Below are 18144 nucleotides of genomic sequence, written 5' to 3'. Positions count from 1 at the left end.
TTGCTGATTTGAACGTGTGAAGCCTTTCCACTATGTTACTCATGGTGAACTTCAACTTCTTTATATCTTGGTCTTCTTCATCTGGTACTGCTTTAGTTTCAGGAGCAGTCAACCTGCATTAATTCCTCCTCAGTCAATACCTCTGAACAGCACCGTCTTAAGAGCATCATGGGCCCATATTCTGAGGTCCTACCTGACAAATTCTCAAAACATTCAACCACTTCTCATTTTTCTGAGGCCCCTCTTCTCTTGAGGTGCCTGGGTAGGCCCATGCGTTAAGATGGCACTGCCTCTGAATTGCTATTAATTAGCTGTTCGACTTCTATATCCATATCATTGAACCTTTCTCCGCCCACCTGTTTCACTAACGTGACAATGTCTTTTATAGTCTCTTCTCAGTTGGCGCACATTGTGGCCAAAGGTTAATCCAATCCAAGGTGACTGTTTCTCTCTTGGGAGCTGCCATGGCTCTAGTGATGACAGTAAATTCATTAGAGAGCCATCCTAAATATGCACAACTCAGATTTTGTAAAGAAAACACATAAATGACAATTTCTGAGTGTTGTAAAAAAAAAAAAAAATTCTAATACATAAAAAAACCCAAATAGGGGGGGGGGGGGTTCAAAAAATATATTTTTGTTTTAGGATAGAAAGTTATTTTTTAAAATTAGAAAAATGGGCTGGGGACGACCAGGAGAAGGACATTTCCTTAAAAAGTGAAAATCGTTCAAGTAAATTTTGAGAAAAGTAAAAAAATATTGTGGGGAAAGAGGGGGAGGGGTTGGTCATAAAAAAAAACAATTAAATTCAATTACCTCTTTTCTTCATTTCCTATGTGCAAAGCAAACAAAGGTTCTGGTTTTGGCAACTTTTGCTAGAACATCGTCCGAATTTGTGCCAAAAAATCTTAGTGAAGGGGTTAATCCATAATGGATCTAATGCTATGCTAGTGTATTTACTACTACTGAACCATACATGCACCTCGTCAATATTCCTCTATGGAACTTCTAATAAATTGGTACATGTTGGAGTGTACGTGTCTTGAACCTAACATGAAGTTTGTTTCTGTGTATTGCTTTTTATGTGTAGTGCTGCCATCAATCTAATGCATTTACTTAAACTCAGAGTAAGCAACAAAATTTATCAACCAATTGCTTATACTAAAAATAAAATACAATTAAACCTTGATATGATACTCTGCAAACCAAGAAAAAATATAGTTGTAGAGGAATTGCTATATTGAGAGGCAAAACATTATCACGTCTCATCAAACATTGAAATACAGGTTACAAAATTTGGAACATTGAAATACAGGTTATTCCAAACAAGATTTGAAAAAATATCGTTGTAGAGAGATTTATCATTATATAGACCAGCGGTTCTCAACTGGTGCTTCGCGGAGCCCCAAGGGTTCCACAGTGACTCGTGGGAAATAAAATGAATCAGTAGATTTGATAAGTAAATAAAAGAGGCCTACAACACAAAGGTTCTGCAATAAAAATTATGTACAAAAAAGGGCTCTTCGAGTCAAACAGAGCTCCGCCATAGAAATTATATACTGAAAAGGGCTCAGCAAGTCAAAAAAAGTTGAGAACCACTGATAAAGACTATTGTTGTAGCATGGTTTCACTGTACTTCTGATGCAGAATCCACTTTTTTTTCTAAACTACTTTCAAATTCTAACCAAGTTGTTAGCTTACAAAGTAATTTTTCAATCATTGCTAACACAAGGGGAATTTACATATTATATTCGCTTGTTGATTTTTAAATATGTATTTTTCAATATTATTAAATACAGGAATGCATGCTAAACAGAAAATTTCTTGAAGCAATAATTCTTAAAGCAGTACAATTAACTGCATTTGTCCTCGAAGCTGCAGTTTAATTAAAACATTTGTTCCAAGATACTTGATGCTAATTCTAGCAACTCATAGAAGTCTGTCTTACATGAAATAATAAATTTTTCATCAATTTTAATGAAAAAATTATACATGGACATATGTAGTGTTGAGAAAATAGATCAGATGTGAATGGGTATATCAAATAAATGTGCACTTTAGCCTTTCTCCAAGTCAAAAAAACTGTGAGGTCTTTATGGGATAGGTCTATTCCCCATTAGTTGTATCTATGCCAAGAGATAATGGGCATTATGTTCATTTTCGCCAATGTTGAGGTAACACTATTAATTTGCTGTACTTTCGTTACTACACACAGGTATAAGACACTAAATCCTATTTCAATGAATAACAGATGTTCACTTTATAAAACAAGCAAGCTCTATGGAAAATCAAAAAGCCATACTAAAAAAAAAAAAAAATCAACAGCTCTCCTGTAATATTTCCCTTTTATGACATGTTGCCTTTCACCTCCGACATACAGGTATATTTCTAGAAAATGCATGCTGTAATAGATTTTTTTTTAACCTATTGTTTTGTTATTTTGAATATAATTTAGATATCTCATACTTCCTATGATCATTTGCAAAGGTATGATGAAGATGTGATAAGCATATTACGATTTCATAACCCTTCCCATAAAGAGAATTTGTGCAGTTTAGTTTGAACCATTGGGATGGGGAGCGGCACATGTATTTTATAAACTTTGCTCAAGACTTTACGGGAATCGTTACTGAAAATGCAAGCGTGCCACATGCATTATATAAATGTAAAAGTTGTGTATAGAAATGATGATGTATATTATATTGTATTGTGATGGGGAAATTCTTTTTGCATGCTGGGATGCAAAATGAATGCTTTGGTTATTTTTGTAAATTGACAAGTTTCGATTTGTTACATATACATACATATATATTTAAAAAAAAAAAGGATATATCCAGTATTCTTTTGTAAATATAAGTAATTGTTACTTTTTCAAAAAATAAGGTAAAGCTGAATGTGGACTGAATAGTTTCATGGAAATCTTAAACATCTTTAAAACTGGGATGTGTATTTTTTGGTAATTTTTTTTATACCAGAACCTAATTGAAAACTTTGAATTTTTATCTCGCATTTCATTTTTCTTCACTGTATAATAACATGCTTTTGAATTAACAGGTCATCATGTAACAACTGCCATGTGCCATGTTTTTTTTTCCCCCTTTTGTATATATACTAATATATCCTTTCATTGAATGGTGTTAATAATGGATAGTTTCATATACATGTTTCTGAACTGTAAAATGAAGAAAAATATACATATGTAAGCATTTTCTCATTATTACATAACGAGTCTATTTAGTTGATTAGCACGTACAAAAGATTTCAAATGAATTTTATGAAATGTATCCGAGACATTTTTAAATGTATTTTTTAGAAATTTCAAAAAAAAAGAAAAAAAAGTGTGAAGTGATTCGTTCTATTGATTTGTCTGCAAGATTTATTAAATAGACTCGTTATGTGGCATTTTTATGAACCGCTTTTACTCTGTAAGTATGAAATGAATGTTTTACTTTTTAACTCTTGCACACTGTTTGAACTTTCAGTTATTAATTTTTTTTGCTTTGTTAAGAGGTTATCTTAGCATGATATTTTGTAAAGTTAAAAACTTATGTACATGTATTATTAATGAGTGCTATAGAAGGGGGAAATTTTTTTCCCCATTCAAATAAACTATTGACTTGGCAAAAATTTATTTCATTCGAGAAATTCATAAGAACTAACTAACAGTAGAATATTTTTAATCTGAGTCTCAAAAGTTCGGGGTAGTCTGGATAATTTGAGGCACTGGAAGTTTTCAAATTTTCTTCTAAAGACCTTTCTTTCTAAAAAAATGCCAATTGATTTTTTCTTCTGAAAATGAATTCTGGTCTTTTGAATAAGTCTTCAAAATCTCATATAGTGTGAAACCTGACTAAGACACATATTCTATAAGATGCATGGGTGCCAATGATTTACCCTGAAGCTCTCTGATTTTTCAGTCTTATTAAAATCTTCTGGTCAAAAACCAGATTTTTCAAATTTTTTGTATCTCCATAGAGAAATCCCTAAAAATCCTTAAGTGTGATGCTTTGCTTGAATGAAAAATCTCTTAAGAAAATACTCTTTCAGTCCTTTGTAATTCCAGGCTAGCCACGTTTTCTTAGGACAAATGTGGGAAATTAGGATTTGAAGTACAGGAAATTGGTGATATTGTCTCCAAATATGATGCTAATGCCTCGAAAGGAAGTGCTACTATGAATCATTGTATTAAAATTTTACAAGGGGGAAAAACCCCATTTAATATGGGAGATACAATATTCACATAGGCATCAAAAGTTGTATGCGATTGTGGGTGGCTTTAGCTCTATATTGCAAATTTCTGAAGGAGTTCTGGGGTACTAGTGATAGAGTACTGTGGGTGCTGGAGCATCCCTGGTGCCGCTAAATATTCATATTTATCGTCATAATTTTTGTTTATGTGTGGGCAAAATAATTGTAATCCTTGATTTCAGTGAATGATGAAGAATGCAATTAAGTTTTATTGAAAATATGGGGAAAACGAGACACATTTTTATAAAAAAATATATCAAGACGGGAAATTGGACATCTCAGGAAAACAGTTCATATAGTCAGAAATGCAGTCACGAAAAATCTCCCAGTTTTCTTTTTTATTTGTATGACGTTTTGTTCGGTGCAAAATATTTCACCATGTGATAAACTACAGATTTTTCAAGTTTGGGAATTGGCACCTACGGTGATGGAAACCAGTCTTGAATCGAAAGATAGTCCCATAGATGATTACTGCTTTGATCTTTTTTATTAAACAGAAAATTATAATTTCATTTTCCCTGAAGTTCCGTTTCACACAGGTTTCACTGTACAATAGCCAGCTGCTGTCTTGAAACATTGAGCATTACATTGCAAAAATTAATCCCAGTTTAAATCTTGTACATCTAAAAGATTACACCGTGCAAAAATCAATAGTTAATGGTATGTATGGTTTTGACTTATACAGACCTTTAACTTTTTTGTGTTTCCTCTATCGCAATTTCACTCTAGCCTGCTTGTTAAACATTTTATGAGTTTGACCATCAGAATAGTTGTACTATAACCATGTTGTTAAACCAGCAGTTTTCAATTTTCTTTGGTCGCAGTGTGGCAACCAGACATTTCAGAGTGGAAACTGATATTTTGCTCTAGTGGCCATCAATTTTCTTCCTTCATTTGTAGTTTCCTTAAAATTAGTTTCATTTTTATTTTTCGAATTCATGAGTGGCCACTGGATTTAGCAAGTTTAGTCGCTAGTAGGGAAATTTAATTTTCATTTTTATTCCACATACAATCCGAAACGTAATGTGTGGAAAATATTTTCTTCCCTTCATACTCCCAGGATTGATTTGTTGACATGCCCTGATCAAAAAAAGGGATTTGCTACCTTATGTTCCATTGCAAAAATTTTGATGTGTTTTATCACCCATCCTGTTTCGGCAGTACAAGTTCCAGGATATACCCCCCCCCCCCCCATAATCAGTTTTCAGTACTTTCAGGAAATCCTGGTCATCTTATATTGACTTCACTGTACTTTTTCACTTCTAATTGTGTCAAGCAAAGAATATTCTCAACAAAAAAAAAGAATGATTTCCAACAAATCAAATGGTTCAATACTCTTGAGGACAGATCAGGTGGACTTACTTTAAAATCCATGATCCAAAAAACATATTTTTTAGGAATATATAAATATATACATGGTGAAAATGACCTGTTCTGCTAAACAAAAAGGGGTGATAGATGAACGCAGGTGAAACACCCTACCAACCCTATCCTGAACTGTTTTCAAGTTATGGGGGATAATCAGTTACGGAAAAAAATATGTAGTCTGTAAATACCTGAATTTGTGAAGTTTCTAAAAGACGAACACGTAAGCAAAGCACATGTTTGGAAAAATCAAACAATACTATAAGACGACACCAATGTCATTAAAATATCTGTATTTAATGATCAGCTACAAGCATTAAAAGATTGGCAAAGTTCAAAATGTCTTCAAACACCCTTCTAGCTACAATCGGTCAAACTTACCAAAAACTTTTCCATTGCAGCAGCTTTCGAAAGAGCCTACAATAAAGCATATTGGTGATCCAATTTGACAGAAATTAGGTCTTTTGTGTGCATTACATTTCTGCAAAATCAAATTTTCATCAAAATCTGTAACTGCCAATTCCGAATTTTTTTCGAATATATACACTGCTCAAAACAATTAGGGGAGCACATGGTTTTAACAAAATTACGCAAAGATGCATACCGATAAGTAACATAAAATGAATCATCCGTAATTTAAAGCCTAGCAGGAAACGGAAGAAGAAAACTTCATATGCAAATCAAAGTTCATGACGTCAAAAACCAGAAAAAGGAGATAAGGGCAGAAATCGGGATGTTGCAGAAACGTCTGTTTTACTGCCGTAACTGTGAAATTCGATTGTGCAGTATTTTTTTTTGAGACAAGGTGACTTGAGGATGTCTCAACAACGTGATTTACCGGAATCCATGGCATGGCATGTTATAGGCAGACTGGAATCCGGGCAAACACAACGTAGTGTCGCGGACGCTGTTGCAGTCGCCAGAAGTGTTGTTACAAGGCTGTGGAATCGATTCCAAGAAACAGGAAATGTTAGACGTTGACCAGGGCAAGGTCGGCCACGCGCCACTACAGCAACTGATGACCGATATATATGGTTAACAGCCCGTCGAAACAGAACAGAGAATGCTAACCCAGCTGCAAAGACGGTTGCTCTTGGCAACAGAACTAAGGGTGTCCAGCCAAACAATACGTAATCGGCTTCATGAGGGAGGGCTCTATGCACGTAGGCCAATGGTCTGCATTCCGTTCACCCCACGCCACCGTGCGGCCCGAAGAAGATGGGCTGCTGAACATTGAGATTGGGAGCAACATGATTGGAGCCAAGTGCTGTTTACAGACGAGTCCCGATTCAGTCTAGAGTGTGACACCCGACGTGTTCTGGTATGGAGGGACAGGGGCACTTGAAATAACCCCGCATTCGTTCATGAAAGGTCACAATACAGACGAGCTGGTTGGATGGTATGGGGTGGAATCAGCATAGGCGGACGTACGGACCTGCATATCATTCGGAATGACACTTTGACGGCCCGAAGGTATGCAGACGAGATACTGCGACCTCATGTCATCCCTTACGCTGGAGCCATTGGAGATTCCTTTGTTTTCCAGGATGATAATGCCCGACCGCATAGAGCTCGTCTGGTGGAGAACATGCTTGAAGCTGAAACAATACAGCGTATGGAATGGCCAGCGTGCTCTCCTGACCTGAATCCAATCGAGCATGTTTGGGACATGCTCGGGCGACGCATTGCTGCGCGACCAAGGCCGCCTGTTACTGTCCGAGACTTGCAGATTGCACTTCTTGAGGAGTGGAACAGTATTCCCCAAAGTCTGATCGATAACCTCATCGGATCCATGGCAAACAGGTGTGCAGCAGTCTTAGCTGTTCGAGGAGACCACACGCCCTATTAAAACTCATGCATCATGTCTAAACAGTACTTTTTTTTATCGTTTACATGTAACCAAATTGTTGCCCTAAATCATCTTTTCATGTTTTTTCCATATTTTCAAAGAATTAAAGCTTAATTCCAAATTTTTTTACGTCTTTTTTTTGTATTGCACATTGATACGTGTGCACTATCCATTGTATGCCAATACGTGGCTGTCTCGCACGGTTTTCTTCACTTTTTTGCTTGCTCCCGTAATTGTTTTGAGCAGTGTACTTCGACAAACAGTAATTTTAGTGTATTGCAAACAAAAGGGTAAATTTCTGCTGAACCAGAACACCAATATGGATTATAGGCTTTCAAAAGCTGTTGCAATAGACAATTTTTGATCAATTTGACTAATTATAGCTACACGGGTGTTAGTAAAATTGGCGATTAAACATTTTGACAATTAAATTTCGAACTTCGCCAATCTTTCACCCCAGGTAGCTTGCCATTAAATTCAGATTTTTCTGTTCTTTCCAAATATGAGCTTAATTTGTGTGTAGATCTCTCAGAAACGTAACAAATTATGGTTTTTCCATAATCCATCTACCATAAATTGAAAACGATTTGATGCAGTAAAGCTTGGTATAGTGTTTCATGTTCTATTTGGGTTTGTCTATTATTCCCTTTTGTTTGGCCGAACAGGTAAAGTTCACCCTGTATATACAGGGTTCATATGTAACAGCATGCACAGCATTTTATTGGCAAACCATTGATTCTATGGACGTACTTCCAATTAGAAAAAGTACCCAAATAATGTGTACTCAGATAAGTCATTCATGTTACAAAGGGGTTGTAAAGTTATTAAAATAAAAAAATACTTTCTATAAGGACACCTTGCGCCCTAAAACTCAATTACTGTCTCTCTTGATGTAGGAAATTTTGAAGAATTTTTATTTGGCCATAAAACAGGAATGACTGCTAAGAGAAGTTTTACTACTGTACTCGTAGGGAAACTTCATGGAGTATAGAACCAGTAATTGTTTTTGATCTTTGGTATTAAAATAATTTTTTTTTCAGTACAGCCGAGTGATTGGTATGGAGTTATGGTGTTTTTTTTCGATACTTGTATATAATGAAACGCAAATAGATTAGACATATGATCATTCTTTTTGTCACACAAACATATATTTTATCACAAAAACTATTTCACATTGATCTATATATATTTACAACATATTATTTAGAGAGATCAGTATTTTTCTTAGGTTTTGCTGCGATAGGAGGCTTCTTGGTGCCACCCTGAGATGCATTCTTGGTTCGAGATGACCTTTTGCTTCCAGTGGACTTGGAAGCTTGTTCTGCCATATTCGATAGCATCGTGAAGATGGCTGATGATGAAATGTCCATCTTTAAAAGTTCCACAAGTATTCTGAAAAGAAAATTAACTATATGAAGCACATTTGAATTTAAAAACTTCATGTTTTCCATTTAGAAATCATTGAAAGTATTACTCAGTTCATTCTACTCTAATAATTATATAAAAAATTTGTCATCGCCAGTGGTTTCCAACCTGCTTCAAGTACTCCCAGCTGGAAGTGCTAGTTTGACTTAGGTACAGCTCTCCCCGCTAATATTGTAATACAGTGGAACCCTGTTATAGCCTTCCCAGATGTCATGGAAACCTAGCTTAATGCGTGAAATTTTCAGCAGAAAAAAAAGAAAACTTTCATACATAATGGGTTACACAGGTTGAACCATGAATCAATATAATGCCAAACTTGTAGTAGTGTCAGAATTCTAAAAATTAATTTTGGTGTTAAATTAGGGTTTGACTAGCGGTATCATATCTATATTCAAGTAACAACTGTTGGTGAGAATGTTTGCGTGAGTAATTGTTTGGGCAGCATCAATTTGTGGGGCTTGACAAATTTGAAAAAAAAAAAATTTAACACATTAAATTTCTTAGCAGCCAAACATAATTCTTTGTTTCCTATGTTGGCTGTGATATGCTAACAAAAATTTCCAAAATTTATGTTGTCCTTCGACTCCAATTTAGAAATCTCAAATAGAAATTTTTTTGGTGCCAATACCTATTTCATAGTCGTCATAGTGACTTGGCACACAGAATTTGATCAACACAATTGGTATGCATACCAATAGTGTTGATTGAGAAAATAACATGTGATAACATTATTCAGCGATTGTTTCCATATTAAATTTTGAGCTCTATTGACAGATAAGTGCCAAAGGATCTATGAGCTAAATCTACCATTAAATTCTAAAGGTTTGCATATATAAATGCTTACTCGCTTTGATCATGGGGTAATAAATAACTACACATGAATATTGTTCTTTCTCCCCCTGACACAAATCACATTAGCCTCATAATCGCATAAGCCCTCACTATACAAAAGCCAAGAGAGGCATTAATGCAAAAAATCTGATGTACCTACATCAGATCATCACAATGGAATCAGAAGCTCCCAAATGGATCATCACAAGTGCTATTTTATTGTGTCTTATAAATCTTTCATAGCATTCATATACAAGAACTCAGTGAATCACTCAAGGACAGCACATAGTGTAGCAGATGTACCTTCGGTTGTTTCCACAAGTTTGTTAGCTTCCAGCACCAGTGTTCATGCTACAGGCACTGGTTCAATGCAGTAAATAGTTTTTCACTGCGCAGATCACTTTGCAATACATATAAGTGAATGTACCAGGGAACAGATACAGTATGGTCCGCCACGACTTTGGCGACTTTCTTCTCACGATAAGTATTTCTTTTTATTATTAAAAAAATGGGCCAGGTGTAATTTTTTTTTAACTGATATTTTTTTATATTTTTATGCTTGGTGGTTTCTATTATGTTTTGCACGCTAATGTTTTTTTTTTCGGCGTCCGTAGTGTCTGACGGCCTTGGCGACTCAGACATGTGTGGCGCCAAAAAGTCGCCAAGTGGCGGACCATACGACAGCTGTTCCGTGAATGTTACCATCTGAATTCATTGGAATTTTTTTTTGCTGTAACCTAATCATGAGAACTACGAGTGTTTTGTTTTTCTCTTCATTCTTGAGAGCATACTCTGAAACAATATCTCACATTTTATTTACCTTCATTGATTTTTATGGCCTTTGGGGGGGGGGGGGACTTATATACTTATATATTAATAGGGTTATATTTTAAGGGCACTCCGAATGTGTATTACATGTACTGAAATTTTTGTGGCTTTTAAGTCTAGCAGAACAAGCGCAGTATAATCCAGATCACAAAGGGTACTACTATAAGTCGCTCGCGTAATGGCGGTGGGTTGCCGTTTCTTCTCCTTGCTTCTAGAAGCTCCCATTGCAGATGTTCTAGAGCCATCCGTTATAGATGGTGCTCAAAGTGCAGGCGATTCAAACTGATAACAATGTTTCCCCCCCCCCTTTGTCCAGTGGCATTTATTTCGTTTCCAACGCGCATTGTCTCGTCAATAAGATTACCCCTGATTATTTTACCGACACATTTCTTTTCTGTAATGATATTTTCATTTGGCATGCCTTCTGCCTTCAGTGTCATATCTCTGCTCACATCCCCCCCCCCCCCAACCAAATCAAGACAAGATCTTGTACGAACCCATGGCTGCTACTGCCCTCCTCCCTGCCTGGGGGGAGGGGGGGGGTGTTCCCACTGTGGGAACACAGCTCTAAAGAAGACAAATATAGAATACGAACACAATGTCGAGAAAAACTGAGCTTCCCTAAAAAAAATAAAAGGACAGACCATTGATCATTTTTGTTGCACTGTGGTCGTTTCCTGCACGTGAGAACTAATTAGACCGGGACCCAGTGGTGGATTATAGTCGGTTGAGGGCCCCTTAAATTAGAAAAAGTGTGAAGTTTGGGGCTCTTTAGAACGCGGGGCCCTGGGCGCGCACAGTTAAATCCGCCTCTGCCGGGACCTACAATTTATTGAAGATTACGAACGGCAGCCTTTTTTATACTCACCGAGCGGTTGGTGCTAACCCCTCGGTGTTGGATTCCCTACGGTAGCAATATTTTTCTGTGGTCATGCCACCGTTTCAGTTGTACCCCTGCGTCAGGAAAGTTCCTGACAAGGACGAACCGGGTATCGAACTCGCGACACTTGACAGGACATTGAGAGGTAGAAATAAAATGCAATAATAAATCATCAAATTTATTTGTGCGAATAAAATTTATAAAAAAAATAAATAAATAAATAAACAGGATTTAGAAATCAGCGTACTTGAATGTGTTTGGCTCTATTTGAATGCCACATAGCTTGGCAAACTCATACAGTTCACAATCTTGGGAAGATAAAATAGACTGTAAATGATTGTCACCCGGATGGGTACTCTTAGATACCTCTCCATTCATTTCTTTGGATGAAATGAATAATTCTTCTCGAATTCGTTCACATATAGCTTTGCCTCCTTGGGTATTTTTGAAAAACAAATTATGTAAACGCACGTTGTGCTGTTGCCCAAACAGCATACCGAAATAAATAGTAGAGTGCAATGATATGACCATAATTTAGCGTCAGGAAAACGGTAAACTTAGTTACTGAATGAATAATGACCATGGCTAAATATTTCAGCTTTTGCTGCCATCTATCTGAAAACCTAAGAACTCCATAACAATCAATCACAAAAGGAAAAGGTAAGATCTATACTTGAGCTTGGTTGGCCTGAGTCTGGTCCGGCCGTCCATGTACGGTCCCTTTCAATGTACACGAGCTCCAAGGAAAGATTGAGAGATTTGGTGCCTCTGTAGTCTAGTGGTCTAGGGCGTTCACCCGGAAAGTGAAAGGACGTGGGTTCGATTCCCCGCAGGGGCAGTTGAATTTTCTCTCTTTCCGAAATATATCTTCGCAACAGCCAGTTGTTAAAAACCCTCGTAAGATCTATACTGCTCTCTATTAATCAGAATGCGAACGAAAAACTGTCAACTAGTACTATTGCTGAGCAATAGATGGCACCAAAGCCAATTGATATTCCGATACTTTTTAATACTGGTCAGAGCCGTTACAATATGTCAACAAACATGGCAGCCCGTTTATATAATTTGCAGCCAGTGTCTGATGAATGATCCTGATGATAAATCAATACTATATATATAGTACTATACTATATATATAGTTGGCACGAAACCCGATTACGGAAATATAGCCGTACAGGCTACCATCGTTGTTTCAAATTCTCTTTAAGAAGAACCGGGAAAAAAAACCGTGCCGATGGTTGTCCAGATGACCGATAATCACAAAATAATAAACAACAAATTTATGTCCGTTTCTGATGTAAACATGGTCGGTCTTAACTTCCGATAGTTTCATAGTAAGAAAAATATTTCTTTGATGAAAGGTTTACTGCCATCTAGTTTTCAAGGATGACAAAGATTTGAGGTTTATTTTTTTTTTGTAAATAAATATCAGATGACAGCAGCTGCTCTATAATGCCTTTCATCATTCCAATGATGTTTTCCAGTCTGTCGATAGATGACACTAAAGTTCCCAATATTTAGACTTGAAATAAACATTCAAACACTGAGTGAGAAAAACTGAGGTGCACAGGGCTCCTTAAGTTAGTGACCTCAAATTTAAACAGCATACAGTGAAACCTCACTACAACGATACTCGATATAACGATAAATCCCTCTGCAGCGATATTTTTTTCTCGGCTGACTCACGGCCGACTCCACCCTACTGAGAATTTTTTTCATTCTTGTCTGATTCTGACGATCACTCAGCCGTTGCAAAGGCAAGATGTATGCTGTTCATTGATATGTTCAATGACGATTTTTCACGCGAATTTTTCATGGGCCCTTTATAATGTTCGTGATCGTCGTCGATATTGAGAGAAAAAAGCCATTGGTCATAAATGTGTCGTGATTGACGTTATTTCAGAAAGCGAAGCTTTGTTGCATGATTGGCGGTAATAATTTGACATCGTGGGAATAAATCAATACTATATATATAATCTGGTGTTTCTTTTGTCCGTTAGTGGTAAAGCTTATGTGCTGCTGTATCGGTGGGTTGGAATTTAAAGGCAAGTCTGAATATACATTGATTCCCGTGAATATCGAGCGTCTTGATTGGAAACTAAATGCCTTGTATTGAAAGTTTTGTTTTTATTTTGAGCCGTGGATGTAGTATTGAAATAGATGAGGGGCGGTAATTGATAAATGTTTCAGTGTAGATGGCGTGTATACAAATTTGTTGAATTTCAAAAGCTATTTGATATGGGAAAATAGTTATTTATTGAGTCATTTGTAAAGAATGAAATGTTGATTACTAATGGTTTTTTTTTAATAATCAAGGCCTTGTGTTTTCATTGATTCCATACTGTGCAGTTAGATTGATGTTGCAAAAAAATTGGGATGCAGGTGACCTCTACTACTTAAGCACACACCTAGTCCATGTTCCTCCGCAGAATATCTAACTAATGGACTCTTTACATGTCAGCAGGGTATGTAACTAGGGGAAGCTGGCAGATCTGGGGTGATGGACTAGGAGCACCAAATTCACCTTGTAACAACTGTTCCTTGTATCTTGTATGGGGGGGGGGGGGTAACGCTGAAATGTGTGCTTGCTGTTATATGCATTGCCTTAACATATTTATGTTGCCAAAGTTGAAGGTTGTTTAGTGTTGTTGCTGGTGCTGCCACCTGTCTTTCATATTTTGAAGCAAAAGTGGCAAATGCTCAAATTTGCATGTTAACTTAGTATAATGTGTTGAAGGTCTGGCGGAACAGCTTTAGTATAAGAGGCAACTTGGCGATTTTCAGCAACAAACATGTCCGATGACCTGACGAAAAGTCGCGAAGAAGGCTGTCAGACACTAAAAAGAAAATATCCCAAAAAAATCGCTGGCATTAAAAAACAACTGAAGCCAATGCACATGATTAGTAAATGCAATAATAATTAAAACAAGGCATCCAGACACAAATAAACAACAGCCCTTCCTGTTTTGAAATAAAACTGGATAAAAATGAACTGATCAGGCTATATAAATAAAACTGGTCACTGTTTATATAATAAATCGATCAGGGTATAAATGAAACCTAGACTCGTGTACTCTTGTTTAAATAAAGGAAAATATTAAAGGTATAACCTAAGAGAGGATAGAAAAATCCGATTATATCTAATAAGTAATACGATCCATGCACTGCATTGTGAAATTCAAGCTATATATAGGGAAGGAAGAGGAAAAAAAAATTTGTCTCCTAACGGTTTTCCAAATCACTAAAAACGCAGCGGCTATGGGGTGACATAATTTGGAATAATATAGAGAGATAGAATGGTGTCAAAAAAAAGACAGTTTGAAAACATTTAGCGCCACCTGCACAACAGATGATAGCAACGAAAAACGATGATCTGAAAAGACGAGGATATATTGCAACCCAGTGCCATTATGTTGATGACTTATCGTTGGGAAAAAGTTGCCAACTTGACGTGTCCCTTATATCAAAGCTGTTCTGGTCTGGCTGCTCTCTGCAGAAAACTTTTTCAAATGGGGGAAATCGGCTCTTGTTCTCACATTGAAGCTACCACTACTACTAAACTACACATGTACCTCGTCCATATTCCTCAACGGAACTTCCAACGAATTGGTGCATGTTGGAATGTGTGTGTCTGTGTTGTGAATCTAACATAAAGCTTGTTATAGTGCTGCCATCTACCATATATTTTTCAAACTATGAGTGATGTGTAATGTTTGATGATTTTATCGTTGTATGCCACATTGAAGCTAGAAAACTGAAAAAAAGACCCCTAGCTCTTTCAGTTGTAGCTACAATTCTTGGTCAGTTCGTATGCCGACAGTCGTCCCCAAAACGGATGGGAATCGGCTCCAAATTCAATTCTGGTCTGGTTAGTTGTAGCTACAATGAAAAAAAATGTAAATAGCAACGTATCCATTTTTATGCATTGCAGTGTATCAAAACGTAAATGTGGCATTGTGGAACAGTACCTGTAGCGCCATGATGTAGATGCTTACAAAGAAAGATCTCATCAAGGGGTGGGTGAGTGAGACACTGTCAGGGAATTTCTTTAAATCTGCGGAAATCCCTGACCGAGCATCTATAGTTCGTTTCAGGTTAACTTTGCAGTGAAGGGGAAGCTACGAGGGACCCGCATCACACGTTGCTATGACAACCAAAGCCTTTCAACCAATGTATCGATGCGCGATAAGGTATGGCTGATTCTCGCCAATCTCACTGAGAAAATTTTTTTTTTTTTTTACATATAATGGTAACTAATATTTTTCCAATTTAAAATTCTTAAACGAATAAAGATCGATTCACAACAATATTTTTTTCAGTATTTTTTTTCAATCATTTAAAAATTGAAATATTCTGCATAAATTATCATTGTAAGCCTCCGATATATGTGAACTATATTTTGCGGCGAAGGAATACACTCTCTACCTTTCTCTGCACTGCAAAGTTGACCTGAAATGGACTATAGCTCACCAACCCCTTCGTGAGATCGTTCTGTGTCTGCATCCTGCTCCCACGTTTATGGTACTGTAGATATATCATTCTGATGTCATTTGTGGTTCTTCATTGCACTGATCACTGCATGGCTGAAGGCTGTGGCTCCCGAAGCAGAATGTATTGCATTGTTCTGCAATGAGACCTCGACTGACTGGAAATGTCCTACTGTGAAAATTCTCATAATATTTTCTCTACACTTTTTTTAAAATTCTTCCATCTTGGTCAGCAGTAGCACTGATTGTGCTGTGACATATGTCTCAGATTTTGGCATATTTGGCTTTGGGAGCTGTGGCAATGTGGTTGCAATCAGTTTGCATGAGGGTGGAATAGAAGAAAGAGAACTAAAAACCCTTTGCGTGTTAATTTACTAGTCCCCGAAGGACCTGTGCAGTGTGTATGGGGACCTTAATGATTCCTCTCTATATTGTGTTGTTGAAGTCATTTGGTACATTTACAGATCGTATCTTGAATTACAGTGAATGTAATAGTTCTATATATTATGTGATATAGGGGCCTACAATATAGTCGAATTAACTGGGATTGTAACCAACTCTGAATCGCATTTCCATCATAGAATGAGTACATCAATTCATAATCAGTACAGAATAAATACAAAGATATAAGATGCATAGACTATTTTTAAGTACAAAGATATAAGATGCATAGACTATTTTTAAGTCAAGACAAAACTCAGCTCAAAAAATAGCAGAACTAGAAATATTTTTCTCTGCCACCTATTTTTTCATTCATGAAAACAATGCATGTCAAAACATTTATATAGGCCTAGATGTATTTTTATATTGCTCTTTCATTATTTTTTCTTTTTTTCAAACTTTTCAGATGTCTTCTATCAACTCAGATGTTGATTTAGATGATGAAAGTGACGATGATGGGTATGCAGACTATTACAACAGTTGCGAGGACATCGAAGTTGATCAGAATGACCCTTGTAAAGTTGATCCTGAGTATTTCGAATTTAGATGTTTGACTGTGGAAGATGTCAAGAGTCTATTAGAAGAATGCATAAAGACTTTATGTGATAATTTGAATGTAATTATATTTTTGCATAGTCATTTCCGATTTGACATGTGTGATTTCTTTTCTTTATTCATAGTGTTAAAATTGAGAATCTTTCATTAAAAATGGTAAAAAATTACGTTTTTTTTAATCCGTTCGCAGATAAAGCCAGCTCTCGCCAAAGTTCTCATTTTGACAAATCGGTGGGCGATGGGAGAGATAGTTTTGAAATATAATGAGGATCCTGACAAGTTTCTCGCTGATTCCCAGATACGACCTGCTTGGCCTCCTGAGTCTGATTATCAGGTATGATGTCATTCATTTATTTTTATTACAATATTTATTCATTTCATTTATTGTGATCCCCTTCTAAATATCTCTTTGAGGACTGAATACACTTATCCCACTAGTTCTGCCACCAATTGAAGACATTACGGTAAGAGTGTGTAATGTAATATTTTTGCTGTCATGAATGTCTTTAACACTAGAAAAGACAGATGAGTCTGGGTGACCCTGTATGCTCTTCCTGCTCTCGTATCTCAAGACTAAACCAAAAGCTTAAAAACTTTTTACTTTCCCTGAATTATGTTCTTATTGTACATCAAAGTTTCTTCATTATATTTCTTGGGCGGGGATTACACTATAAAAGTTTTATCAATGTTCTTTTATTGGTTGTTTTTTCAAGTTTTGTAAAAGATATTTTATCAAACTTTTCATAGTGTAATCCCAGCCTTAGCAACAGAGATATAAACCAATATAGCGAGAAAGATGGAAGGGAGTCACACTGACCCTATATATTTTAGAGCGCATTCACCTTATAACAGAGCTCGACAATAAAAAAAAAATTAAGCACCAGCAAAATTTTGTAGGTGTCAGGCATTCCTCCCTCTAGAAAATTGGTCCAAAATAGTGTTTTTTTCACTTATGGGTCCCTTTCCGTGCTAGCAGACAGGCTGGCATAATTTCCGATATTTTTGTGCTGTCTTCAGACTTTAAATCAGTTATCATAGGTGAAAAAAATTAGGCACCAATATCAATTTTCTAGTCTCCATTGAGACCGGGGATTTGACAAGCCCTACCTTATAATAATTGTAGCATTGTCGCAATTTAATTTTGTATGGCCAAAATTCTGATGATTTCTATGTGCATCTAATACAGTAATCCCCCATTTTCGTGAGACTTTTTAAAAAAAATATTCACTCTTATAT

General features: G+C 36.4%; 2 protein-coding genes and 1 non-coding gene across 3 annotated transcripts in view; 2 read left to right on the top strand and 1 right to left on the bottom strand.

Annotated features, from left to right (window-relative positions):
* Window positions 1-8593: 8593 nt before the first annotated feature.
* LOC149076444 (uncharacterized) lies at window positions 8594-11907 on the bottom strand. The gene is made up of 2 exons (XM_089245548.1): window positions 11673-11907; window positions 8594-8853 (listed from the first exon to the last, which is right to left on the bottom strand). The coding sequence occupies exons 1-2, from the start codon at window positions 11801-11803 to the stop codon at window positions 8661-8663; spliced, it is 324 nt and encodes a 107-aa protein (XP_089101674.1). The 5' UTR covers window positions 11804-11907; the 3' UTR covers window positions 8594-8660.
* Window positions 11908-12189: 282 nt separating this feature from the next.
* Window positions 12190-12263, top strand: TRNAS-GGA (transfer RNA serine (anticodon GGA)). Its single transcript has one exon. It is a non-coding gene; the product is annotated as a tRNA-Ser (tRNA).
* Window positions 12264-13193: 930 nt separating this feature from the next.
* ari-2 (E3 ubiquitin-protein ligase ari-2) overlaps window positions 13194-18144 on the top strand; it is a 31292-nt gene continuing 26341 nt past the window's right edge. Inside the window, exons 1-3 of the mRNA XM_089244009.1 lie at window positions 13194-13470; window positions 16760-16969; window positions 17099-17242. Of these exons, the coding sequence (XP_089100135.1) occupies window positions 16760-16969; window positions 17099-17242 (354 nt within the window). The 5' untranslated portion in view covers window positions 13194-13470. The remainder of the gene's footprint in view (window positions 13471-16759; window positions 16970-17098; window positions 17243-18144) is intronic.

The sequence above is a fragment of the Pholcus phalangioides genome, unplaced genomic scaffold (assembly GCF_987345545.1).
Source record: "Pholcus phalangioides strain wild (caught in Gottingen) unplaced genomic scaffold, Ppha-v1.0 ptg000015l_1, whole genome shotgun sequence".
Classification (NCBI taxonomy): domain Eukaryota; kingdom Metazoa; phylum Arthropoda; class Arachnida; order Araneae; family Pholcidae; genus Pholcus; species Pholcus phalangioides.
The sequence above is the reverse complement of the archived record's forward strand: the minus strand, read 5'-3'. Positions and strand labels throughout refer to the sequence as shown.